Source organism: Tenrec ecaudatus, chromosome 7 (genome assembly GCF_050624435.1).
Source record: "Tenrec ecaudatus isolate mTenEca1 chromosome 7, mTenEca1.hap1, whole genome shotgun sequence".
In the NCBI taxonomy this organism is placed as follows: Eukaryota; Metazoa; Chordata; class Mammalia; order Afrosoricida; family Tenrecidae; genus Tenrec; species Tenrec ecaudatus.
The window spans coordinates 90481583-90508283 of NC_134536.1; the positions used below are offsets into that span (position 1 = coordinate 90481583).

The 26701-nt window shown below is 38.0% G+C and overlaps 1 protein-coding gene across 1 annotated transcript in view; it reads left to right on the plus strand.

Moving 5' to 3' along the window:
* The window catches only part of SNAP91 (synaptosome associated protein 91), a 150166-nt gene that overhangs the window by 72700 nt on the left and 50765 nt on the right, over positions 1-26701 (plus strand). Inside the window, exons 10-20 of the mRNA XM_075554822.1 lie at positions 3690-3760; positions 9178-9205; positions 12044-12153; positions 13355-13473; positions 15015-15029; positions 15191-15358; positions 24016-24123; positions 24733-24984; positions 25227-25307; positions 25469-25540; positions 25955-26038. Of these exons, the coding sequence (XP_075410937.1) occupies positions 3690-3760; positions 9178-9205; positions 12044-12153; positions 13355-13473; positions 15015-15029; positions 15191-15358; positions 24016-24123; positions 24733-24984; positions 25227-25307; positions 25469-25540; positions 25955-26038 (1108 nt within the window). The remainder of the gene's footprint in view (positions 1-3689; positions 3761-9177; positions 9206-12043; positions 12154-13354; positions 13474-15014; positions 15030-15190; positions 15359-24015; positions 24124-24732; positions 24985-25226; positions 25308-25468; positions 25541-25954; positions 26039-26701) is intronic.

Below are 26701 nucleotides of genomic sequence, written 5' to 3' on the forward strand. Positions count from 1 at the left end.
TATAGTTTAGGGTGCAGAAAGCCTGTCCCAACGAAGATAAAATCTTGCTCTGGATCTAATAGACGTCTTCTCTATGGTAAAAATTGATAGAAGTCTGGTAGCACTCTGTTCTGTTTCTGTTAACAGCCTTAAAAGATACATGTTTTATTATTGCAGCTTTTAGTTTTAAGATAAATCGTCACAAGAAAAATCCTCTAGTTAAATTCTTGATAAGTAACCTGTGTTTTACTGTTTCTGTTAGCAACAAGGAGAGAAACATCCTCTCTCTTCTGTGGAGCCTCTTTCCTAGGTCGCATGGAGACCTCTAGCTGAACTAAGGATCTAGGTCCACTATAGTATCATCCTGCTCTTCAATACGTGTGGAACTCCTAACTACAAAGTTGTTGGTTCAAACCCACCAGCTGCTCCACAGGAAAAAGAGGAGGCTGTCTGCTCCCATAAAGATTTAGAGCCTTCAAAACTGTAAAGGGAGAAGGTCATTTAAAAAAGGGCGAGGAGAGCCCCTCAATTAGATGGATTGACACAATGGCTGCAACGAGGGGCTCAATGAATCGAGCATGGTGAAGAACCACGTCAGTGTTGTATTCTGTTGGACCAAGTGACTCGATGGCATGACCAACAATAAACATGAGTCAGAATTCATGCAATGACCTTGTGTTTTTATAGGGTGATCAGGTCTGAGCTGGCTTGTGAGCTGTTCTGAGATTAGTCCTATAGATGGTGTTAGATAGAGATTAATCTGGAGAAGAACTAGAGCTAACAGGTGACGTGGATTCAGCTTAATGCCTCTGATTTGGGGTTCTGCTCTCTGGCAGACTTCTCTGTGACCAGAATGGCCACGGAATCAAGTCATTGACAGTGATCAGAAATACCCACTGTAAGAAGATTAAATAAAGCCAAAACAGACATCAGAGGGCTTTGGATTGATCAGGAATAGGATTTTTATAATGACCAAGGATTAAATTCCATTTATAGCAATAAGAAACAGAAGCATGCATTTAATAGATAGAGCAAATCTAACACGCAAATGGTGATCTGCAGCCATTATTGCTTGTGTGCATAATCATTGTATGTAAATGAGTCATGAATAGCAATGAAAAACATTTAAACGTTAAAAGTACTGTTTTTGGCTAAGAAGTGACCATGGAGAGTTCAGATAATGGTCTTTTGGTCACTACATTTTTGTCGCATTTGTTTTTGATGCGGTGGAATTCAAAGCATCTGAAACTTACCTTTGACCCTTGGCTCGCGGTCAGCTAAGGATTTATTCTAAGAATCTGATTTTTAAAGTATTACCTGTTTAGTGTGTGTATATGCCAAATTAAAAATGTTTTCCATTTATGAAAAATGTCTTGGGCTTTGATGTCAGGGGTTCTGATTGATCTGAAAACTACTGGTAAAGAAAAGTCTCCATTTAAAGACTGTTCCCCCAGTGCACCGGTAGCTGCGCTGTTCTATGGCTGTCGTCATCTCGTAGCTGTCTCGGCTGAGTCTCGTTCTTGGGATTGGTGTTTCCATCTGCTCAGTCTACTGACTTTGGCACTTCTGAGCAACTGAGAATACGGCTAATTACATGTCGTTATCTTTGGCTCCTTTTACAGCAGCAGAGGCATTCTCAAAGTGTGGTCCCCTAGAGAGTGAGGAGCAGTTTTCAGTGATTGTCTGCTGCATGCCAAGAATGTGCTCAGTGCTGGGGAGACAGGCATTCCTGGACTATGGACATTACTATCAGGGGACTTTTTTTCCTTCCCAAAAAATGTGTGAGGAATTTATTTCTATTAGATACCATATCTCCTGCAAAGACTTATAAGTGGGGGAGCGCACTATTAAATCACTGAGAAAGAATGTTCTAAATGTAAATATTCCATTACCCTGCTAAAACTCCTCTTAAAAAAGAAAGAAAAGTCAGTTCTACAGGCTCATGGTCCTCAGCCTTTTTGTTATGGTCTCTTTTCATTACTATTACCTGCTTTTTGTTTGTTTTCTTTAGGTTTTGGGTTTCTTTCCTTCTTGTTGTTCAGATAGCTAAGAAAACTGGAAGGAGAAACTACACTTCTCCTCTACTTTGATTATAAATATCATGTCTTTTTCCTCAAACGGTTTTCAATCCATATTTAGCAAAGGTTCATTTAATATTGAGAAGACTCAAGAGTGAAGTTCTGTGGCTTATTATAGTTTTTTATTTATTGTGATTCAAGTAGGAAAAAATGGAAATATGAAAAGTTTAAAATTATATACTCAGGCCTCCTGTTCTTCAGAAGGATGATCTTGGAAGTCCTCGGTGTGAAGACACCTAGACATTTGGAACCATTTATATTGATCCTTTTTGAGTTTACCCAATAAACTAACCTATACCACACCTACTGCCATCAGGTTAATGTTGACTCCTAGCACCCAATGTGTTCAGCAAGCATGTCTGTATAGTCTACTGTTAGTTTTATAAGCACAATTTCCTTTATCTGTCTTACAAGTTCATTTTTAAAAAACTAGGAATATTCCTTACTTGTAGTTTTCAGGGTTTATAGTCCCTCTTCCCCTGAGATATCTCCTCCATTTCTATTCTTTGGATGGCAAACCAGGGCTCCTGGTAAAGTCTATTTCTTAAATAAATTTTTTCATTTATTCTATCTCCTGGAGGCAACTGTATTCTTAATCTGCAGTCTAAATCATTTCAAGTATGCTCACAGTGTTGTCTGTGTCTAACCCCACTTTTTCACTTCTGATGACTCGCTGTTTCGCCTTACCTAGTAACTTATGTTTTTAATAATCACAGAATCGTTGTGAGATTTTACAAGTCTATTAGTTCAATGAATTAATTCACTGACACCTAGTCAACAATTAATCACAATAAATTTGTAGTGTAGTTATGTCACTCATTAAATGCTGTTCTTTGAATGCCTGTGCTGCTACTAAGGTCTAGTTTGAGTTGAAATTGTTTGAGAAAGATGAAATTAAATTTCCAATGCTTAAAGAATAGATTCAGTGGAATATTTATATTAATCTTTTTTTCTAATGTACAGTAAAATGACACCACTTTATATTGCCTAAACTCTTACTTAGAAATAAACATTTAGATACTGTTAAATAAAAGAATTATAATATGTTCTATTAAATTTCCCAGCATACAACACTCTATGATAACATTGTTATTATTTGGCTGAAATTACTATTTTGATAAACTACATAGCTTAATAATGAAAATATCCTAATTGTCATTTGAACATTAAAGTTCATTTGCTTTCTTTAAAAAATATATAGAAGGATTTTTTTCATAGCATTTCAATCAAACACATATAAGTGAAATTTTACTGTCCTTTTTAATTTCCCTAAGTTTGAGCAATTTTATTTTTTACTTGGATACACCTACCTATTCCTTTTTAACTGTGCTCTTGTGAGAAGGTATTGGTGAACTTCATTTAATTGAGTTTACTGCATGTACGTAATAGCTCAGTAAAAGTCTATCCAATGTAATTTCTACACTGAAACCACTCTGTAATACTATTTTTGATGTAATGGAGTTAAGTCAATTTGAGATTCCATGGCATTTAAATGCCAAAACACCTGTCATGAAATTGTTTCGTATAAGTATTGAATTCCACCCATGGACCGGCACCATACAAAGTTACAGATGCTCCAGTGTGTTTCCTTTGAAAGAAATGCAGACACTTATCTTTACTTTCTTATTGTAGGCTCCCAGCAGTCTCATGGAGACCCTTGAGCAGCATCTAAACACGTTAGAAGGAAAGAAACCCGGAAACAAGTACGCATTAGTTATATATTGTAAATAAGATGAAAAATACTGGAGTCGTTCTTTATAAAAATGAAAGTTGGCATCATGCAATTTGTACCATGAAAGTTTTAGGGTATGCTTCCTTGTAACTCTCCAGGGGCCCCCTAGAACCCGTGCCTTTCCCAGTAGCTATGGCAGTGTGACCTCACATGTAGGCTGTCGATCTGCATACTAATAAAGCACGTTGTAGTAGGTTATACTTATTAAGCTGAACATGTTGATTTGTATATTTGGCCTTAGAATGGACACAAGAACATACAGAAAAGGAGTTGCTCATGTTCTAAAAAGAAGCTTTCATCATGGGGATAAGTAAATACAAGTGACAGTTTCTCTCCCCATGTAGAAGACAGCTAAGTCCTCAAGCACAGCTTTCGGAACTCCAACATCTCCCCACTTGAACAGATTTGCGTGGCATGCTGCTGTCTAGTAACTCGGGGATCTTTTTATTAATTGTAGCAGCAATCAAGTAGGGAAGAAGTGCAATTTTACTAGATTTCCATAACTGTGTGTACGCAGTTATATATTTTTTATTATGTTTCCTCATAGCATGCAGAAAACTTCCAAGTTTCATTTTATCCTTCTCTTCAGCAGGTGTGAAATCTCTGTGTTCACAAGACCCTTGTTTGTGCCTTGTTCTTACTCAAATCCTGACAGTTTGGGATGGCAGCTACTCTTGTCTGCCCTGCCTCGGAGAGTGTCCCCAGTTCGACCTTGATCATATGTTACCTTGTGTTGTGGCTGTTCCCCTTCCTGCTAGTATGATTCATCTGACCAAATGGATTTTGTGATTCTCAGTGTCAGGAGCTGTTTTATACTTCATGTTCTCCACCTAAACGCCCAATGTAGTCTTTTGAGAGTCAGCTTGAAATATGCCTTTGTTGGTGATGCCAGATTTATTCATGTTTATTCTATAATATTGACAGCAGAGATCGGCATTGACAACCTCTAAGGTTATCGTGGACGGCAGGGAGGGGGAGGGAGTAGACTGATCATGAGCTTTACCAATGATGTAGCTATCAAAATACAACTCCTCTCTGAGTATTTGGGAATCCGGACTTGGCAGTTACATTTAGTTGGTTGCTTCAGTGGGTATTTCAGTACCTGTGTGTTGTTTTTAATTTCGTGTAGGAGTCATTGTGCGTTTAAAATTTCCCATGATGAATAACCAGGTGGCCATCTCTCAGCAATATGATCTAGCTGTCCGGAATAGTGGATGTTAGACCCTCTGTGCGGCTCTATCACTGTTCTTATCCAGGCTTTGCCCCAGCTTCAGGGTGGCTGTGGATGGTGTCTGTGGGTGGATGGATGGCATTTCCATGTAGCTTCTGAAAATTGTCTCCAAAAAGACAAACTGTAGATGTTTAGTTCATTTTAGAAAAGTGAGATAAAAACGTAATAATCTTCTCTTTGGGTTATCTTTTGACTGTCATAATTTCCTCTCTCACCTCCCTAACCTTTATATGCTTGTCATTTCGTCTCTGAATTGGCTGAGGCCATGTTGAACTTGTCTTTTGCATATTCCCTATTTTAAGATTAAATAAACTTTAGTAGTTAACTATTTTCTTCTTTGTATATTTGTGCTTGCTTGGGAACTTAAGTGAAGGGTGAGTACTGCACCGAGTGATTATTTTTTTTGCATTTGGTCATTACTAAAATGCAAAAACACTCTTAGGGTTCCTTCCGCATTCGGTATTTAGTCATTTTATACTGATTTCTGTCAGTTCACACACCTGTTTTTATTTCTTTAGCTATATTATTGTTGTCCTTTGTCTCTCAAGTTGACTAGCATAAATGGTTGTACTCTTTTTTTCATATACCCTAGACCAAAATTACCATCTGTTACATTTTAAGTATCCAAGGTTTTCTACTTGATTACTAAAAAAATTCTTTTCCTCAGCAGAAGTTCCAAAAGGAAATTTATTACTTTAAACTATTCTATTTCTTACTAAAAAAATAAAACTGCCCTAAGTTCCAAGTCAAGTAAATCCATGAAAACAAACGTTCAAGTGTATGTTATGAAATAAATGTATGTGCCTTTTGTATTTAATGCTTGTGTCCATTAATATCTATTATGAAAATGTATGCACTACTTTGTTCCACTTGAGTTTACTAAGTTTGAGACAGGAGGTAGGGTTAAAGATACAAAAAGTGTAAGATAAGCCATTTGTAATTAACGTTACTTGGAAGATTTAGATAGATTTTTATATCTACACCATTAAAAAATTTTCTGGCCAGTACCTTTACCTGAAACAATTTAGGAATTATTATTACAAAAGAGTAAGAAATAACCAAATTTCTTTTTTGGACAGCTTACTATTAGTGCTTTGAAAGGCGATCTCACTGTTTTTGCTGTATTCATAATAAACGTCCACAGCTTCATTTGTAGCAATCCATGGGATTTTGAGTAGACTACCATGTGGGGCATTCACTCTATTTTTAAATTACCTCTGTGCTTGCTATTTCCCCAGCGAAGTGCTTTGTGTACCAGATTTATCTGCATTTAATTATTAAATTAAGTATTCATCTTTATCAGTGTGTGTGTGTGTGTGTGTGTGTGTGTGTGTGTGTGTGTGTGTGTGGAGCTCCGATGGAGAGAGGACGCAGCAGCAGTGGGTGCTCACTGAAATCTTAGTGAGCACATCCAGGGTGCAATGTCCTTGCTATCTGTGCCCTGCAGTATTGCAACGTACAGCTCTACTCTGTTGCTGTGAATTGATAATTACAATGTTTATGCACGCGTGCACACACGCACTCACACACACACACTTCTATGAAGGGCAAATGTAACATTATATGTTCTATGTAAGAGAGGTACAAATGTGCCGGTCTTAGGGGCTTTGGATATCAAATAGACTGGACTCAGTGCTTATGAAATAGCATGACTTTGGCACATTTTTAATTTAGTTGAGCTTCAAAACATTCAGATTTTATTCAATGATCGATGTTGCTTTTTAATCCATGGCCCCATGGGAGCACCTTTAGCTATGAAATTTCAGCAGAGGCTGGAGCTGATCAGTGGGCATATTAGACATATATTATTTTAGTTTAGTTCATATAAATAAGTTTTAAGAATTTTGTTTAATTTGTTCATTATAAAAGAATGCATGACTATGTTCTCATCTTATATTTCAAATAACACAAATATGTTTAAGTACCTGAAGAAAGACCAACTGCTATGTAGTGTAGCAGTGGTATAAAGTACTTAATTTTGAGTTCCTTCCCTCTGAACAATTTATCATTTTGTGAATAGAAGAGACAATTAAGCTGATAATTGAGATACAGTGTGGTCGACGAGATGATAGGTCAGCAGAGGCATTAGGAGATTTGCCTTTGTTTGATTAATCTAGGGGGTGATTATACATGTCATTTTGTAATAGCACTCATGCAGAAACTTGGCAAACTAATTCCTGCACAACTGGAAATTTTCATATTTATCTTAGAATATGATCTCCTTTAATAACAGCAATTCTTTCATTTTTACTGTATTTTTATTTTTCGATAAGCCATGTTCTATATTCTAATATATCATGCATGTTTAGAAATATGTCAAAAATCTTACTTATCATCTCTATTAATATTTCTCATGAACTTTAAACTAATTCAAATCAATTTATTTTTAGAAAGTGGTCCTGTCAAATGGCTTCTGTCTCATTGCCGGGTTGGGCTGATTACTTCCTGGGCACATGTTAATTTAGACTTTCGAGCCTTCCTTGTTCATATTTATAGAGAATATAGAGGTAGGATGGAAGAATTAAGTGCCAAAAACTCCTTAGAAATTTTTCACCCTCATTCTGTACTAGATTTTTGGGTTCTGACCCAACTTTTTGTAGATAGAATACTCAGGAATCCTCTTGTTTCTGTAGAGACTTTGAAATTACTCATATAGATAAATGCTCATAATTCTCTTCATAGGATACATTACTCTAAAAAATTAGTCAAACTGTATTTAATCAAATCATATGCTTACGTTGTCATTATATAGAAGCTCTGGAGGGGTAATGGTTATGCACTGGGCTGCTAACTATTAGGTCAGCAGTTCAAAACCACCAACCACTTCTCAGTAGAAGCGCTTTCTACTCCTGTAAAGAGTTGCAGTCTCATAGACTCTTGTGGGGCCAGTTCTACCCTGTCCTGTAGGATGGCTATGAGTTGTCGTGGCCTTGATAGTGAGTTTGGTTTGGGCTGTTGTCATTCTATAGTAAAACTGTAGCTGTTCCCTTGTTTTATGTTAGATTCAAGCAAGAGATGGCAGAAGTATGTTGGTCTAAAAAGACATTAATCAATCATATAGGTCTGTTAAATTTCTTAGTTTCCTATGTCCAGGAAAACAAAATTCTTGACACTGTGCAAAATTCCAATGAGAACATCTCTGCCCATTCTGTTTTACTACTGCTTTGTACGTGCTGTTTTCTCTGAAACGACATAGAAAGCTACGGCTGCCGTCCCTACGAGCCTGAGAATTAGCCTCCCTTACTTGGTATCAGCCCGTGTGCCGCTAACTCAGTTCAGTAAAATAGGAGCTCTTCATGGAGTGGTTCGTGAATAGTGTGCGACTTACTAGAATTGGTGGGTGAGAGTCACTCCGACAAAACAAAACGAATTTCCACTATTCCCTTAGAAATAAACATGGAGTTTACAGTTTCTTTACAAGCTTCCACTAACACTAACAGGATGATGGTTGGTTGGTTTGCTGAATGCATTTTATTAGGAAATCATTCCTCTCCCTGAAAAACTAATGATTTTCTTATATTTCTTTTCAAAGTTATAATATTTTTTGTATTTTTACGTAATGAAACAGCTCCCCAGTGATACTGACACAAAGCCAGGTTTTTCCTAAAGAGTTTTCACTATAACTATGCAAGAAACTAGACAAACTTCAGGAATGTATATATGGAATCGAGACATATTTGAGATACAAGGCTCATAAAGATCCTTTTTATAATACTTTTCATGCATAAAATTATGATTATTAAAATAAAAATTTACTTTAGCTTCAGTGAATTTTCAAACTGAAAAATAGTGAAACAAAGCATTTTTAGTCTATCCAGGATAAATTTTTCTTACATCTTGGAAAGATTTAATAAAATTAAATAAAAAGTTAATTTTTATTGAATGACAATAGATTTAATGAAATATTGAGTTTCTAGAAATACAAAAAATATTTTATTTAATAATTTATCATACTGGAAATTATATGGGTGGAAATACTTAGAAAAATGCTATAATTAAGTAAAAGATAAAAATAAATATTAAAATTATTTAGCTATTATTAAAAGCGTTCTTATGTAAAAATGTTAATGCTTGACCAAATGGTATTTCCAAACTTTCATGCTTCTGTATATGTATTTGGGTATATTCAGTTTTAATTTTTTTATATTATCTTTTAGATCTGGTGCTCCCTCTCCATTAAGTAAGGTAAGTGTCTGTGCATTCAGTTTTATATTAATTTCTCAGTGCAAGGTAGCATAACAAAGGCCTTTGTTTGAAATACAATTTTTTTAGATAAGAGAACCTTCCATTCATATCTATTACAACTGAAAACAAATTAGTAGAATGTTTCCCTGCTTGCAACACACTTTAACTTCCTGTATATAATCATGTAGAAGCCGAGTTTTCCAGCACATTTTTAATGCAGTTTTGTAGTTAAATTAGGTGCCCCGGCTGATACTCGGGTCGGCTTATACACCAGTGTACACGGTAAACTAAATCTTGGCCCTATGAGATACATAAGGAGAGTAATGTTAGGCATGTCTCATTGATAGAGGAGTCGCTTGTTGTTAGGGGTCTTTAACTAGCATGTCTCAGACAAACTTGTATCATCATTTTAATACCTCCCTCCATCACTTTCAGGTTGAAGGAGCAGAACTCAGGTTATCAGTGAGAAGAGTGTTCACATCTGTAGATCTGTAACTTACATTTGTCATTATATATTTCCAGGCAAAATTGTAGTAAATGTACTCTTTGGTCTTTAACCCATTTCCATTATTTAATTGCTGTCACTACATTCCGGATATCATCCTGACTCACTGGTACTTCCCACTCCCCATGTGCTGTTGCCAGGGCCTGGCTGGCTGCAGAAGAGGCCCTTGGGGAGCTCAAATAAGCAATGGAATCAAACCAAACAATTAACAGCTCCCCCGGGATGCTGACACAAAGCCAGGATTTAAAACCATGGCATCTATATTACAAATGCCAATGTATAATTGTTGTGCAGATTGTGACAAAATCGTGGCAGCCTTACACATAGTATACTTCTACACTTTGGCCAAACTTTACTGATTTTTCATGTTGTGATAACAGAATGTCTTCTGTTGGTTCTCATTTCTGAGCTCTGGCATCTCGATAGAGCTTGTTCCAAAAAAGTTTTGTTGTTATTGTTGTTCGGTGGTAAGTTATATAAGGGGGTTTCAAACCATTTGTGGGAAAATTCCATTCTCTTTTTAATTCTACTTTCCAGAAACTTTTGGAAGCTCCCTTCATATATAACAAAATATTTTCAAATTAAGCCTTTATCACTCATCCACTATGCCATGCGCTCTTCTCCACTACCCATTTCCTAATGTTTTTCATCTTCCTGAACAGAAACTCAGTGCCCTTAGTTAAAAATCCCCATCTGCCTCCTGATATTCACTAATAAACTTTTGTCTTGATGCATTGGCACATGGTGATTTGTAATGGGCTTTTGTAAATACTTTATGTCTGCTTTTCTGTTGGTAGCATGTATTACTGTCATTAAGTTCTCTGTGATATTTAATCAACATCATTTTGTAAGTGCACTTAGACACATTCGTTTAAAAAAGGGAAGAAAAGAAAAATATTTTTGTAAGAGGAATTGTTCATGTCTAAAGATGACATGCAAATTAATCATTTATATAACTCGTGATGAGCTTCTGTTTTCCATCTGGAAATTTGTATTTAGGTGAAGAGGCAGGTTGACTTGACATTTTCTGAGCAGTAATACCTATGTCAGGAGTCTTGAGATTGCATTGGTTATGCACTCAGCTACTAGGCAAATCATCGGCGGTTCAAACCCCACCAGCTACTCTATAGGAGGAAGGACGAGGCAATGTACTCTTGTGAAGATTATAGTTTAGGAAATCCCATGAGGTCATCCTATGCTGTCCTGTAGAGTTGATATGAATTAGAATTGACTGGACAGTGAGAACAATATCCGTATTATTGATGTGGTTTTCTTTATGGAGTACTCAATGATTGGCACGTGTGTGCTATTGGCCTTCTACTTCTCGTTTGGTTCACATTCATGGACAAAGGTATCTCAGCCAAATAGAACTTAAGTCTAAAAATTCATATACATTTCTCATCTCCACAGCCCTTTACCTTAAGTTTTGCTTTGAAAAATGTTCTTTCAGTTTGGTCTGTTTCAAATTAATGTTCACTTATGACAGTATCTGATAGCTCTTGTTGTGTAGCCTTGGTCTTGTCTTATATTTTGCTGACATGTGCCACTTATAGAATTATATTGATAGACTACTGTGAGATATTTCATCAGTATTTCTTTTGCAAATGCATAGAGGATTAAAGGCACCAGAAAATGTAACTTGACAGTTACTAAACAAAATGTTTAATTTTAATAATATATTAGATGATTGTTAAATTCCTCTTCTTAAAAATAAGCCAGTCCACCAAAATACATGTATGGATTTCTTCTTTTTATTTCTTTTTATCTATATTATATTAGTTATAAGATATACTCAAGGTATTATCAAGCTTTGAGGAACTCATGCCTTGTTTGTAAATTGTTCTTGGGGGTCTATGAACTATTTTTCAAGTTAGATTTCTGGATTTTAAAGGCACCTGAGAGACTTCATATGACATCCAGTTAGGGTGAGAATAAAAAAGAGTGGCTTGGGTTTTGTAGCAATTATGAAAAATTGATAATGTTAACATTTTTTAACGGGAGATTTTTCCTACTGATTTTATATCCGGAGGATGCCTTTAGTCTGTGTTTAAGTGCATGGCTAGATGGTGTTCACATGGCTGGCCTCACTTTTTATTAATCTTACATACTTACACTTCTAATATCTGAGATTAGTTATCCATATCGATTATCCAAATTTTCCTGAGGCGTTTTTCTGTTTTTTTGTCTCTGTGGTGGTTTCTTCTCCTGCCCCACGGGGAGTTAGCAGACAGACACTTACTAGGGAGGTCCTGGGTTGAGAAACCAGAGTCCTGCTGCTCTGCGTCCCGCAGATTCATAGGTGACTAGAATGTGTTGTACATCTTCACTTGCAGTCTTCTCCAGCCACAACCGTTACGTCGCCTAATTCCACACCAGCGAAAACCGTTGACACGTCCCCTCCGGTTGATTTATTTGCTACTGCGTCTGCGGCTGCTCCAGTCAGGTTAGTTGAAGAGTGTACAGTGTTTATTCATATTGTGACCAGGCTTCTGTTCTACTCTATGTACTGTACCCAGATAATTTCACCAAGTAAAATGTAGCCCTAGTAACCTATGATATTTGGGAGGAGTTTGGGTACATGGAGTAAGTTCTTTTACACTATATATAGAAATTCAGGCCCGTATTACTATATATTGTGTCAAAGCATTTAGCAAACCCAAGCTGTAGAAATCACTCTATTGTTTGCAAAAAGAAGTAAAAGACTGATCCTTACGCATCATTTTCTACTGGAATTGGCTATTGTGGAAAACGTTTCCCACAAATTATTTCTCTTTGTGGGAAACTTAAAAGGTGTCTTGAAGTACTGCTGGTTTGGAGACCACCTTTGACGGCTCTGGGCCCCTCTCTGGAACAGCTGAAAATGAAGGGGTTCAGTAAAAAAAGGACCCCAGCTGAGTAAGCATTTAAAAATGCAGAACTAAATTTGATGTGATCGATTACATATAAATGTGAAATATGGTATTCTAATTTAGATAAAGGATAAATTTCTGGTTAAGTATTTACATTAGAAAAATATTTTCTGGTTTCTAAATAAGTTCATCTCTTGACATGATTTTTTCCTATGTAAAATAAATTTAGAAATTAAGGAAATGGAAAAACATAGTCATAAGGGAATAATCTTCATAGACAGCATCTTAAAAGATATCCTATGGGTATAGCATATTTAAGAAAATATCTTCCTTTGAAGTATGTAGGTGTTCCTTTTTCATTTTTACTACTATGATTTTATTGAGTGACCCTTTTTTACAGTACAATGGCTGTAAAGCAGGGGTCAGCAAACTACAGCCCCTGGGCCAAATCCTGTCCCCTTTGCTTTTAAAAATAAAATTTAACTAGAACATAGGCGTGTTCATTTGCTTATATATTTTCTATGTGATTTGGGGGAACAATGGCAGAGTCAAGTAATGATAAAGGCCCTCAAAGCCTAAAACATATGCCATCTAAACCTTTATAGATATGAAAAAAGAGCCCACCTTTGGTTTGCAATCACATTTGTTTCCTTGGTGCCATATTTTAAAAAATATTATTCTTTTATTTTAAATATCCAAAATATCAGCTCCCCACCTTCCTAACTCATGACTTGAAAACACCATTACATTATACAATCTCTAACCTCTGATTTTATGACTCTGTGTTCCTTTCAGCTGTTCTAAACCATCCAGTGATCTCCTTGACCTCCAACCAGACTTTTCCCCAGGAGGGGCAGCAGCAGCTGCGGCACCAGCACCCCTGCCACCTTCTGGAGGAGCCACGGCGTGGGGAGGTGAATGGAACTAGACAGGCGTGCCACTCTTGTCTGTTCACTTTAAGTCGTCATCTAATTTAGGCAAAAGATGCGTTCATGATTAATTGTTCATTTTAGTGATGTATTCTCTGGTATATAAATAAATTCATCTCAAGCTATGAAATCTTTTCCATAGTACAAAACAATTACAAAAGGAAAGGAAAAAAGATACACGTAAATGTTTTTGCTTTGGCTTTTATTATCTTTCCCTTTCTGACCTCAAAATAGTGTTGAAAACTAAGAGGGGAAATACTCAGGTTAGCAACCATTGTTTTATGAGAAAGAAAGTACTTATAATATGTCATAATTCACAGCTTTAAAAACCTTCTGCAGCAATTCTGACACTTGGGTCACAGGAGTTGGAGTCAATTTGACAGCAACTTACAATAGAGTTTTATTTGAAGTGTTGGAAAAAGGGAAATGTTTTCCTTTTCTAAAACTCTGATTATTTTAGTAATTGCCCTCCAAAAATTTAACCTTCAGCATATTAAAACTTTTCATGAAGTTATGCTATACTCAGACACAGCATTTCTAATATGCGGCATCTGCTACTTCATGATTCCTTTAGACCGGAATTGGCTTCTTTCATATTATATTTTATTTTATGCCATTGAAACCCTATATAAATTCTGTTACAGTCCATATTAAACGGATTAAGAGAATCACATCTACGCATTTGATTCCCATTTTATTCATAGATTCAAATATTCAAATTTTATGATATCTATAAGTAGTAGTATTAAAAGTATAGCAAACAGTAATATAAAAATTAAGTTAATTACTGCATCCTTCTCAAAGCTGCACAGAGTTGGTTCTGCATCGACCTATCAAAGTGAAACTTTCTTTCTATAAGCTCAGGGCTAGACATAAACTTACCCTGTGGCTCAATATTCAGCCCCCATCTACTCACTGCCTCTACTCATTTCCAACTCCCAGTGACACTGGAGGACAAGTTAGAATTGCTTCTTAGGTTTCTGAGACTATAAATCTTGATGGGAGCAGACAACCTCATTATCTCCCACTAACTAAACAACAGACAGGTCTATAAGGGGAACAGTAGCATTAAGGAGATAGTAGAATAACTGGCCATGTGAGATGAAATAATAATTAATAATAATAATCATAAGGCAGCATTTGCCCAAGGACAAAGTTCAGAGGGTTAGGCAAGGAGGAATGAACGCAGGAACCAGGATAAATGATGCTACATTGTGGGGCTCGGAGTCAATGACATAAACAAAATGTGTGCGGTTTGTTGAACGGAGAACTGTTCTGCTCTGTGAGCCTTCACACAATGCACAATAAAAGTAACCAAAAAAAGAAACAAAAGCAGAAGTTTACAACATACCTGTTGAAAGTTCATATAACTGTAGAAGCAACAAAGGTGTAGAAGACTTCGTTCCCATGAAGGAGGAAACGAAGGTGAATCTAGTCGAGAGTGTACGTTGAGGCTCTGGGTACGGTTCAGTGTTTCAGCTTGAGTTCTTCTTTCTTCATGTGCTGCCACACAATGGACATTGTAGACCTTTTGGGAGAGGGTAAGTAAAGCTTTTTCTTTTTTTTTTTTTCGCTTCTGTTTTGAGAGATTTCTATATCTTAAAAGCTGTCTGTATTTTGAGACTTTGGAATCTGGTGTATCTCTTGTCTCTCTCTTCTCTGTCTTCTCTTCCATTTGCGCTCTGTCTCTGGTACAATACAGAGTCTTTGGCTGCACTAGCCCCTGTTCCCTCTGAAGCACAGATTTCAGATCCGTTTGCACCAGAACCTACCCCGGCTACGACAGCTGCTGAAATCGCAACGGCTTCAGCGTCTGCCTCCACCACCACCACCATCACTGCTGTCACTGCTGAGGTGGATCTCTTCGGAGGTTAGTCCCCCACCGTCGCTTCCCTGCCCTTCCCTTTCCGGGGTGCTGGCATCGTTGACGTTGTTTGCTTCGTGGAACAGCCTGTCCGAGTGGTTAAGCACTTCTTAAGTGTGTAGTCTTACATAGGCATGTTTATCGTCATGCAGTGTATCACTTTATCTTAATCCTAGCCTTTTTAGAGCAGACATTGCAATGGTTTAGGCCCATTTGACGTTCTGTTTGATTGGTTTTAATCTGGACTTAAATTGCGACAAGAACTCCTGTTTCAGGGCTGTTTCCACCCTTCGGTGCCTATGTGGGACTGGTGTCAGCCTTCTCTGTCATATTTAGGTTTGCATTTTGGTCAGATTAGAGCTAGCATAATCTGAGTAATATGGCAGGGGCAGTTCTAGCCTCAATCCTTTTCTAAGATTTAGGGCTAAGAGCAGTTCAGATTGAAGGTCTCTGCCTGGTGAGTTTAGGCTCTGCCCGGAGCTCCATCTCAAGCTGTGTTCTTTTGCTTGACCCGTCTTTGGCTTTGGAGCTTAAGAACATTTGCATCAGCCTTTGAAACTATGATGTGAAGCAGGTTTAAGTCAGTCTTGGACATGATTGTTTGAAAATATGCTTCCCATGTGTATGTAAATTATGGCAGAGAGTGATTTACAGCCTGAATAAAATATCCTTAGACTCTGCCGGTACAGTGCACCCGAACCTCTGAAGTAGGTTTGTACAGAGTCCCATCAGAATGACTACTGACGTTCAAACCTAGGGCTGTAGTAATTTCAAATATCCAGCCGGTCAGAGTCATCACAGTTTTGCATCTCTGTATTATAGCTGCACGTTTTCTCAGGGCGTTTTAAGAATATAGTGAAGACATTAGAGGGAGAAAAAAACCACTATGGGGAAAGGATGGGAGGCCTGGTGCTGGTGGATTGAATCCCATCCTTGGGGAAGGTGCCCAGCACCATGCTGTGTGCCATGCCCGTGTCAGCTTCGCCACCATTGTCTCAGTTGACGTGCACTCAACTGACAGCCTCACTGTCATTTTCCCGCGTGGAGTTTCCTACAGCTGGGCGACACTAGCAGTTTACGGGTGAAGAACTGTGAGAAGTGAGGGTGGGAGAGAATATTACGAAGGACTTCAGATACTTCATTACCAAGAGTCGCCCATTTGAGAAGTTAGTTTCCACTCATGCATCTGTCTGCCTTGAGGCCCCAAATTACAGCTCTACCTTCAATCTTTTATATTTTGCTTAAATTTCAACCTTATCCATTCTTTTTGTTGTTGGTCTTCTTTTGTTTGGTTGTGCCTTCGTTTTAGTATTGAATGTAGGCAGCTTCTCATAGGTTGTGTTAATAAGACTACAAAGGAGAGGGGAAACTTGTGTAGCAAACCGTTATGTGCTGAAATACTGTTAACACCTTTGGAATTTAGATTTTGCTTTTCATCCCATTTGTAAGGAACTTAATGAGAGATTAATCTTTGAAATTAATCAACTCCTTCTTGTTTTCATTGTCATCTAAGATTTTCTCCCTTGAAATATTCATTGGGCTATTGTGCTGTTGGTGTGTATTATTAATTACTGTTTGGACTAAATACATTCATCAAGCAGAAAAAAATCTACATGTTTGAAAATAATTTCATGGTGACGTTCTTTTTCCATTAAATACAATTTTAAGGGGCGATTCTTGTAGAGAATTCCTATAACAACGCCAAAGAATAGGGCCGTCCCAGGGATTTCGCCAGTATCTCTCTAGTAATCTGACTGGAGGATGGATGTAGATTCATCTGCAGATGTGAGGACACTTGTTTTTAGTGAGCTGTGTAATTTTTAGACTGTCCTTGGCATCTCTAGTAAAATCCACATCCTCTATGCCCCCTAGTTGACATGCAGCATGATTTATTACATGGCTTTCCAAGATTTTCCCTAATTCCTTTTATGCCTTTTATGCGTTCATAAGAAATCATTTAAAGATGTGATTTTAAGTAAAAATATAAAGTTATACCTCTTTGGATCTTCCTTGTGATCATTAAAAATTTTTCACTCTAAAATGGTATAGCTGTAGAATAACAAGGACTCCATTTATATTTGCTTATATTGCTTTAAAATCATGCCTTTTTGAGATTCTGGATAGCATTATTGGCAGTCTTAATTTTTTTTAGAAATAAGCTTAATGAATTTCAATTTTAGAAAAATGACTAATAACTTTATTTCATGAATTTAAATTCCTAAATTGAAATATTACATTCTATTTGTTTGTTTATTTTAGTAGTATGTTTGCATTATAGATCAGGAGAATTGGAAATGTCTCCTGTTTCTAAATGTTCAGATTTATATGCACATAATGTTCTAATCATTTTAAGGTAGAAGTCAAAATTCACTTAAGATATTCAAGCAATCTCCAGAATAGGAACGAGTTCCTATATCTGCCTTGTAGTAGAATTCCTATGGCAGTTGAACAGTTAGGGGCTGTTTGTATATGTCATTCAAATGTTTGTCAGGGATATAGTATGCCTTTATCTACATACAACATGAAAGAAAGATTTGCAGGTCCTCTAGAAAGCGTTTGATAATCCATGATTGCATTTTGGTGAGCGCATCGCCAAGCGGTATCCATTGTGAGCCGTTGTATGTATCTCAAATGTTTTAGACTTTGTGGGGGCTGATTGTTCAGAACTACAGTTTATATTTAAATCTGTTTCAACCCTAGGGCCTGCCTAAATTCTAAGAAGTGAAATCTGCTTTTTGTGTTCATACAGAACAGGGCTGGGAGACAGTGTTACATTTGTAAAACTTTTAACTGATCTTAAAAAGAAAAGGCAAAAATCCTTAAAATATCCCTTTTCACTTATGAAAACCTTTATAGTCAACTCGCTGTGGCAACACAGGGTTATTTTAAAGCTAGAATGTTAATTTGACGGTAATTCCTCTAAGTGCTGACAGGGTGTCTGCTGCATCAATTGTGAACAAGACCTCCTGAGGGTGAGCACACAATGAAGTAGCTGGAAACCCAAGAACTTAAGTCACAAGCTTGATGGTAGTATGTGGGTTATTAAGCCAAGTTAGTCACCCTTCCTTAAGACAAACCCATAAGTAAAGGTACTCACAGCTAGGTTCCGTATAGAGCCTTACACTCGGAGACCTCTAGGGAAGAAAACGAATTTGACAGGTGACTTTTGAACTGTTGATAATGTAATTCAAAGATGGCTTTTGTGACTGGAGAAAACTGGGCAGCGTGTTAGCTTTTAAAAGTTGTAAAAAGACAGTCCTGGGATTAAGAATTAGGAAAATCCTTCCTCGAGGGTGATGAATAGTGTCATGAGCAATGTCATGAGCTGGGACTAGAAAATGAACCTGTCAGGTCAGCAGGCACTAGATGTGACAGAGAAAGGAGCTGCCTGCTCACAGTAAGCTGGACCATACTGATGTCAATGGAAATGGAATACGGACCTTGAGACTCTCATTTTCTAGTAGCTCGTGACTCAAAATAAGAAAAAACAACTGCAAAAATCTAATAATCAGAATTAGAATGTATGAAGATTGAATCTGGGAAAATTGTAAGGTGTCGAAAATAAATTGGAACACGTAAACATTGATATCCTAGGTGTTAGCTGAAATGGACTAGTATTGGCCATTTTGGATCAGAAAATCATATTTACTATGCTGAGAATGACACAATCAAGGAGAATAATCCTGCATTCATCATAAAAAATACAATGCTGTCTGTGATAGCATTATATCTATCCCCATTAAAGAAAATCCAATGAATACAATTATTACTAAATTTTATGCACCAACTATTAAAGCTAGTGAGGAAGAAATTAAAGAATTCTACCAACATCTTCCGTCTGAAATAGATCGAAAATGCAGTCGAGATCCATTGATACTATTAGAGATTGGAATGCAAAAAGTTGGAAACAAAGAGGAGGTACAGTAATTGGAAAAATATGGTCTTGGTGATAGAAATAATACAGAGATTGCATAAACATATTTTTAAAGACCAATGACTTGTTTATAGCAAATATCTTTTTCAACAACATAAAAGGAAACTATACACATGGACTTCTCCAGATAGAAGACACAGAAATCAAATGGACTACATCTGTCGGGGAAATGAGGGAGAAGCTCAATGTCAGCAGCTAAAATGAGACCAGGAGCTGACTGTAGAAGAGACCACCTGTTACTCACATGTAACTTCAGGATGAAGGTGGGAAATAAATTAAAGCAAGTCCATGTGAGCCAAAATATAATCTCGAGTCTATCCCATCTGAATTTTAAGAGCATCTGAAGGACAGATTTGATGCATCGAACACTAACAACAGAAGACGTAAAGAACATCATTGATGAAGAAAGCAAATGGTCATTAACAATACCAGAAAGAAAGACAAGAGCAGTTTGGATGTCAGAAGAAAGTCTGAAACTTGCTATGAATCGTAGAGTAGCTAAGACACATGGAAGAAGTGAAATCAAATAGCTGAACAGAACATTTCAAAGGGCAACTTGATAAGACAAACCAAATATTGTAATGAAATGTGCAAAGACCTAGAGTTAGAAAATCAAAAAGGAAGAACAGACTCGTCATATCTGAAACTGAAAGAACTCAAGAAATAATTCAACCCTGGAGTTGCCATATTGAAAGATTCTATGGGCAAAATTTTGAATGATGCAGGAAGCATCGAAGGTGATGGAAAGAAGACAAAGAGTCACTGTACCAAAAAGAACCAGTCCGTATTCCACTGTTTCAGAAAGTAGCATATGAGTAAGAACCAATGGCATTGAAGGAAGAAGCCCAATCTGCATTGGAAGCATTCGCAAAACCCAAAAAGCTCCAGGAATTGCTGGAATACCCTTGACATGTCTGAACAAGCTGAAGAAGCACTAGAAGCATTCGCTTGTCTGTGCCAGGAAATGTGGACGAGAGCTACTTGGCCAATTAACTGGAAGATAGCCATATTTGTACCCATTACAACAAAAGGTGACCCAACAGAATACTCAAATCATAGATCAATATCATGAATAGCACATGTAAATAAAATATTGCTAAAGTTCATCCAACAGTGGTTGCGTTAGTACCTTAGCAGGGAAATTCCAGAGGTTCCGGCCAGAAACAAAAGAGATCTTGGAACAAAGGCTGTCATTGTTGATGTCTGATGGCTCTCGACTGAAAGCAGAGAATACCAGAAAGATTTTTACTTGTGCTTTATTGACTATACCAAGGTGTTCGACTATGTGAATCTTAACAAACTATGAATAGTCTTGAGAAAGTGTAATTGTGCTCATGAGGTGCCTGGACAGGGAGCAAGGGATAGTTGGACAAACAGAACAAAATAATCCTACATGGTTTAAAATCAGGAAAGGTGTGTGTCAGGGTTGTATCCCCTTACCATAAGTATTCAGTCTGTCTGCTGAGCAAATCATCAGAGAATCTGGCTTATATGAAGAAAAATGTGGCATCAGGATTGGAGGAGCACTTATTAACAACCTGCACAATGCAGGTGACACAACTTTGCTTACTGAAAGTGAGGAGAAATGTACGCACTTGCTGATGAAGATCAAGGATTACCGCCTTCAGTGTGGCTTACAACTCGGTGTAAGGAAGACCCAAACCCTCACCACTGGGCTAACATGATAAACAGAGAAAAGATTATAGTGGTCAAGCATTTTGTTTTTCTTGGACCCACAATTGATGCTCATGGAAGCAGTAGTAAGAGAGCAAAGGATGTGTTGCATTGGGTACATCTGCTACATAAGACCTTTTTAAAATATTGAAAAGCAAGGGTGTTACTTTGAGGATTAAGGTGTGCCTGACCCAAGTCGTGATATTTTCAGTTGCTTCATATGCATGTGAAAGTTGCACATTGAATAAGGAAGAGCGAAGAAGAAGCTATCTGTTTGAATTATGTATTGAAGGTACCATGGGCCGCTAAAAGGACAAACAAAGCTGTCTAGTAAGAAGCACTGCCAGAATGCCCCTTAGAGGCAAGGATGGTGAAACCTCAACTCATGACCTGTGGATATGTTGTCAGGAGAAACCAGTCCCTGGAGAATGAGATCATGCTTGGTTAGTAAAGGGTCAGTGGAAAAGCGGAAGGCTCACAACAAGATGGATTGACCCAGTGTCTGCAACAGTGGGCTCACATATAGGAGCAATTGTGAGAGTAGCCCAGAACCCAGCAGTGTTTCTTTGTGTTGTACATAGGTTCACTAAGTAGGAACCACCTCCCCGGCACCTTACAACAGAGTACTCATGAATGGGATCAAATGACTGATCTGCTGCTGCACACCGAGAGGACCGTTTGCTGCCTTAGATATGGTCTAGGTCATGTCCCTAACTGGAGCTGGAACATTCATTTGTAGTGCAGAAAACCAAACTCACTGCTTTTGAATCAATTCCAACTCATAGCAACCTTACAGGACAGAGTAGAACTGCCCTGAACCATGACCTTTTGGTTAGAAACCCAACGCATAACCCACAATGTCACTGCGGCTCTAATAAAAATCAATAAAAAGGAGCAGGGTATAGAAAAGAACTGCAAAAAAGGTCTGAAAAGGAAAGAAAACTGGATTGGAAATAGTTTCGCTTAATATTGGATGGATAATACCATCATTAACAATGAAAGAAAACTAGGTATTAAGAGAAGTTTGGGAGAGAGTAATGTTAAATTTTAAGTTACAAGAGAAGTATTAAAACATACCTGGCACACAGGATTGAAGGAAGGGAGGAAGGGAGGGACGGAGGGAGGTAGGAAGGAAAGGAAAGAGAGAGGGAGGGAGGAAGGAAGGAAGGAATTCATTCCTCTGAGGCAGAACTAGAAATATGAGTTTCACATACTTAGGTTGCAATGTGTGATTGAGACCTTACAGGTTGCCCCAAGCTGTAACCTTTACTAGAGCAGACAGTGACCTCTCTCCCACAGAGCAGCTCAGGGCTGTTCCATCCACTGGCCCGTTGTACCGCCTGGACTCCTTCACATGCTCACACAGAGGTGACGGTGATCGAACTTCCTCTTAACGTTTGCTTGGGTTTATCCGCCCAACTCCTCTAGTTTTTATATTCTAAATCCTCCAAGATAATATTCGTCACATGGTACTTGGCTAAATAGACCTACCCTACCAAATCTGGTAGTGGGCTTCGATTTTTTGGTTTTGTTTTTAATATCTTTTTCAAACTCCAGCATAATTTCTTTGAGTATCTCCTGATCTCTACTCTGGTTTTATATTAGAATTTATACTTATATTATACTTGGAATTTTTATTCCCTCAAGGTAAAGGACTTTTTAACCCAAATGAATACCTACTTTAATGCTTATTGTAATGCGTAGGACGTTACCAAGGTGCGTTTCATATCCAGAGAAGTTTGGGACACACTGAGTCAAACTCTAAAGGACTTCCTGCAGTAAGTCTCCAGGTGGAAGGATATACTGTGTTGTATTTGCTAAGCGCATGTGTTGAGTTCTCAGTCGTGGTAACTGGTGACCGCCACTGCTCTGAAAGACAGCACTAGATACTGGGTTTGTGGTGGGGAGGTATGACAGGTAAGTGGCAGGTTGTAGGTAGGGGTCGATCCCGCATGTCCAGGGGTTTCTTTATCCAAGTGAGCTGCATTTATAATGGCATTATTCATGCCCTAGTTTTGAAACCATAGAATTTCTATGAAAATTCCAATATTTTATTATTACCATAATTGACATGATTTTTTTGGTAGAAATGGATTATGAACCACTTTTACACATTAGCCATGTAAAAATTGGGTATGAATAAACTGGGTATTTATAAAACTGCCTGTATATTAATAGATATTATCATTGTAGTATTATAAATACTATCATTATAGTATTAAAATACATTGTAGTATTATAGATATTATAAATACTAATTGTAAATACATTGTAGTATTATAAATTTATCATTTGAAAACATGAAACTTTCTAAATGTTGAAAATACATTATTATGCAAATAACTAGGATGATAGAGTAATGTCTGAAGACAATCTATTTAAATAGATACAAACAGCATTAGAGCATCATTCCTCAATTTTATTATCTCTTTATTTCTTTAAAACAAGCTGATTGTATCTGCAATGGTGTTCAATAATAGGGAAGGCTTACCTCTTAAATCTGAGTAACACACTTTTTATATCAGCAGTGTTACTTTATACCTATTTGACACTATGAAAATCTTGAACTAGAATTATTTATTAACATCATTACCATATATTTAATTTTATTGGCATTAAAGGAGACATTCGTATGTGCTAGAAGTCAGTAGTCATAGATGTCATGACAACATGGTGAATAATTCGGGACATCAAAAGTTATTGTCTTGAATACATTATAAAGTTATTTTTGTTTTAATTTTTACATCCCTTAATTTCTAATGATACATAAAACATGCTTCTCAGAACCCTTATACAATAAGAATCTTGTGGCCTGGTGGACCCTCATAGGCTGCAGCTGTAACCGCCCTGTACTAGTTGCATGTAAATGACATGAAGGGACCCAAGCAGAGCATAATTGTTTTTGACCACGCATAGTGCATGGGCCATAAAAATACCTTTAAAAATTCATGTTGTATAAGGGAGCCTTCTTCGCAATTTAACTTGGTCCTTTTACTATATTTTCTTCTCTTCTTTTATTCTTTTCATTTCTGTTATTTTTAAAACTGCACCCAAGACGCCTTTGCAGCTTCTCCTGGGGAGGCCCCCGCAGCACCCGATGGGGCCGCCGCACCAGCTACCCCCACCCCTGTAGCAGCAGCACTTGATGCATGTTCAGGACATGGTGGGTTTACAGTCATGTGCCTGTCTGTTGTGTTTCTGCCCTAACGTGAGCCCCGTAGTTAGATGTGACCACACGTTTTCCTAATTTTAATTTCTTCTGAGTATAAAGTGTCATTCATCATAACTGAACAATGCCAGCACTTGAAACATTAAGACGACAATGAGCAATACTTATCAAAATTGACAATTTCTCAAGATTGACAATTTTTGTCAGTGCAAGTATGCTCTCTTAATGTTTTCTCCTTCTCTCTAATGCTGTCTATTGCACTCTTCTGTAAGACTGAGGACAAATATATGGGCATGTTATAATGGATTTTCACAACTATCTAACTGACCGGATTAAACAAAAAGCTCTGATCCTGGACCCTAGGATCAACGTCAATACTTTGAAGTCTGTCAGTTTCTTAACTCGTGGCACCAATTCCTTTTCTTTTTCTCTCAAAAAACAGTCCCTGGCCCTGACTGATAGTAGCCTAGTGGATAAGTCAAGCCGTCTGATGCCTAGCTAGTGTGTTACTGCCTGTATTCGGTGTCTCTTGCCTGTAGTTAAGACAACTCGCACTTGTCTTTCTGTACTGATGCTGTCTGTGTCTCCACTTCCTTTCTGAAGACCCCTTTGCCCCGTCTGAAGGTAGTGCAGAGGCTGCACCTGAGCTGGACCTCTTTGCCATGAAGCCTCCTGAGACCAGTGTTCCTGTAGTTACCCCTACAGCTAGCACAGCCCCTCCGGTTCCTGCAACCGCTCCTTCTCCTGCTCCTGCCGTTGCAGCGGCCACTGCTGTCACTACTGCTGCCGCCACCACTGCCACCACCTCCGCCACAACCACCTCCACTGCTGCTCCTGCTCTAGATATCTTTGGTGGTAATATTTTTGTTGTTATTGCTGTACCCTTCCCACCTGGTGGATTGAATTCTGGTACTGCAAGTACTACAGCACACACAACTGTTATGCATGAACACTGTGTAATTCAATGGCTCTCTAGAAACCATTGGATGCTTACTTCCAAATCCACCAAAGTACCAGTTCGGTGTGCTCACGAGCGATGCTGTTTCAGAATTTTTTGTTATCAAGTGGAGTAAAAGCATGTGTGTTCTTGGTCTTAGATCTATTTGAGTCTGCCCCTGAAGCCCCTGCGGCGCCCAAGCCGGATGCGGCTGCTCCTAGCATAGACTTGTTTGGGACAGGTAATAAAACCCAAGCACCCCCTCTGATCAGAGAGACTCTGGATACCGTCACGTTAAGCTCTTTATACTCACCCGTGATAATGCATTTGTTCGAGTTTTGACTTTGACTTCCAGCTTTCTACTTACTTCTGCTTGGTTTCGGTTTGTTTCCCTTTCGGAAGATGCTTTCTCCTCTCCACCACAAGGGGCCTCTCCTGTGCCTGAGAGCTCTCTCACTGCTGACCTCTTATCCGGTGAGTGCTCTCGCCACCGACGCCTCTGAGAATGTCTGGGGAGGGGTGAGGTGAAGAGAGGCAGAGATTAAATATGTGCATTTGCCTTGAGTTCTTGGAAACTCAACATTTATTTACTTATTTTTAATCTCATTCTTTAGCCCAAACCCACTGGTGCTGGTTCATATTTTCCACTCTAAAGCTGATTGAATTGAGAGAATTTCTTTTTCATACTATACATACTCTGACCTTAAGCAGTCAGATATTGTTTTCTTCTGGAAAAGTGTGTATTTAAATACACAGTTATGCTCTCTCAACTGCAAAGATTGTCTGGAGTCTCATTAGGAGCATACACCGGAATTGCCACTTGTCCAAGCTCACAGTTTTATCATGTGGGGTGACATGCCGTTTCTCCTGTTCTGTGCTTCACTGCAGTGGATGCATTTACAGCACCATCTCCTGCAACCACTGCCTCTCCGGCAAAGGTGGAATCTTCAGGTGTGATAGATCTATTTGGGGGTACGTATTTCTCTTCTTTCACCACCTAAGGCATCATTCCCACCCCCCTTTCAGAACAGATTTTTAGATAGTCTGTTCATTGTATTTCTTTTTTCTCTCTCACTATTCACTACATGAAACTATTTCATCTCTTAAATGTGAACTTAAGTTTGGAGATTTTTTTTGGGGGGGGGCATTTCTTTCCCATCATCATCTTCATCCTCATCAGCTTACCATCATTTTCAGTGCATGACCTAACTAAACCACAACATTTTTTGTTTTAAATCTTTTACATTTTCAACCTCTCGTGCATCCCAATGTAGAAGAGACTGATGGGGATTTCTGCTCTTCATCCTTAGTGATCCTGATCTGTAGGCTAAATCCATGTCTCTAAATTCTTAAAACAATATAAACAGAATCGGAACCAACTGAGCCCCTTAAAACTGAAAGTAACCTGTAGATGGCACACATCATTCTGTAAGGCTTAGGTGCATATGTTGGGTTTAGTGTTTAAAAACAAAAATCCTTTCCAGAGTAGTGGAAGATGTTTCACTGATTTAAATGATGTCAGTTTCTCCCATTATTTGTTACCTGAAAGGGGAGATGTACTGAATGGACTCTTGGAACGACTTACTCGGAATTCACGTCTGAAATTTTCCAGTAGGCATCAGTTTAGAGGAAAAG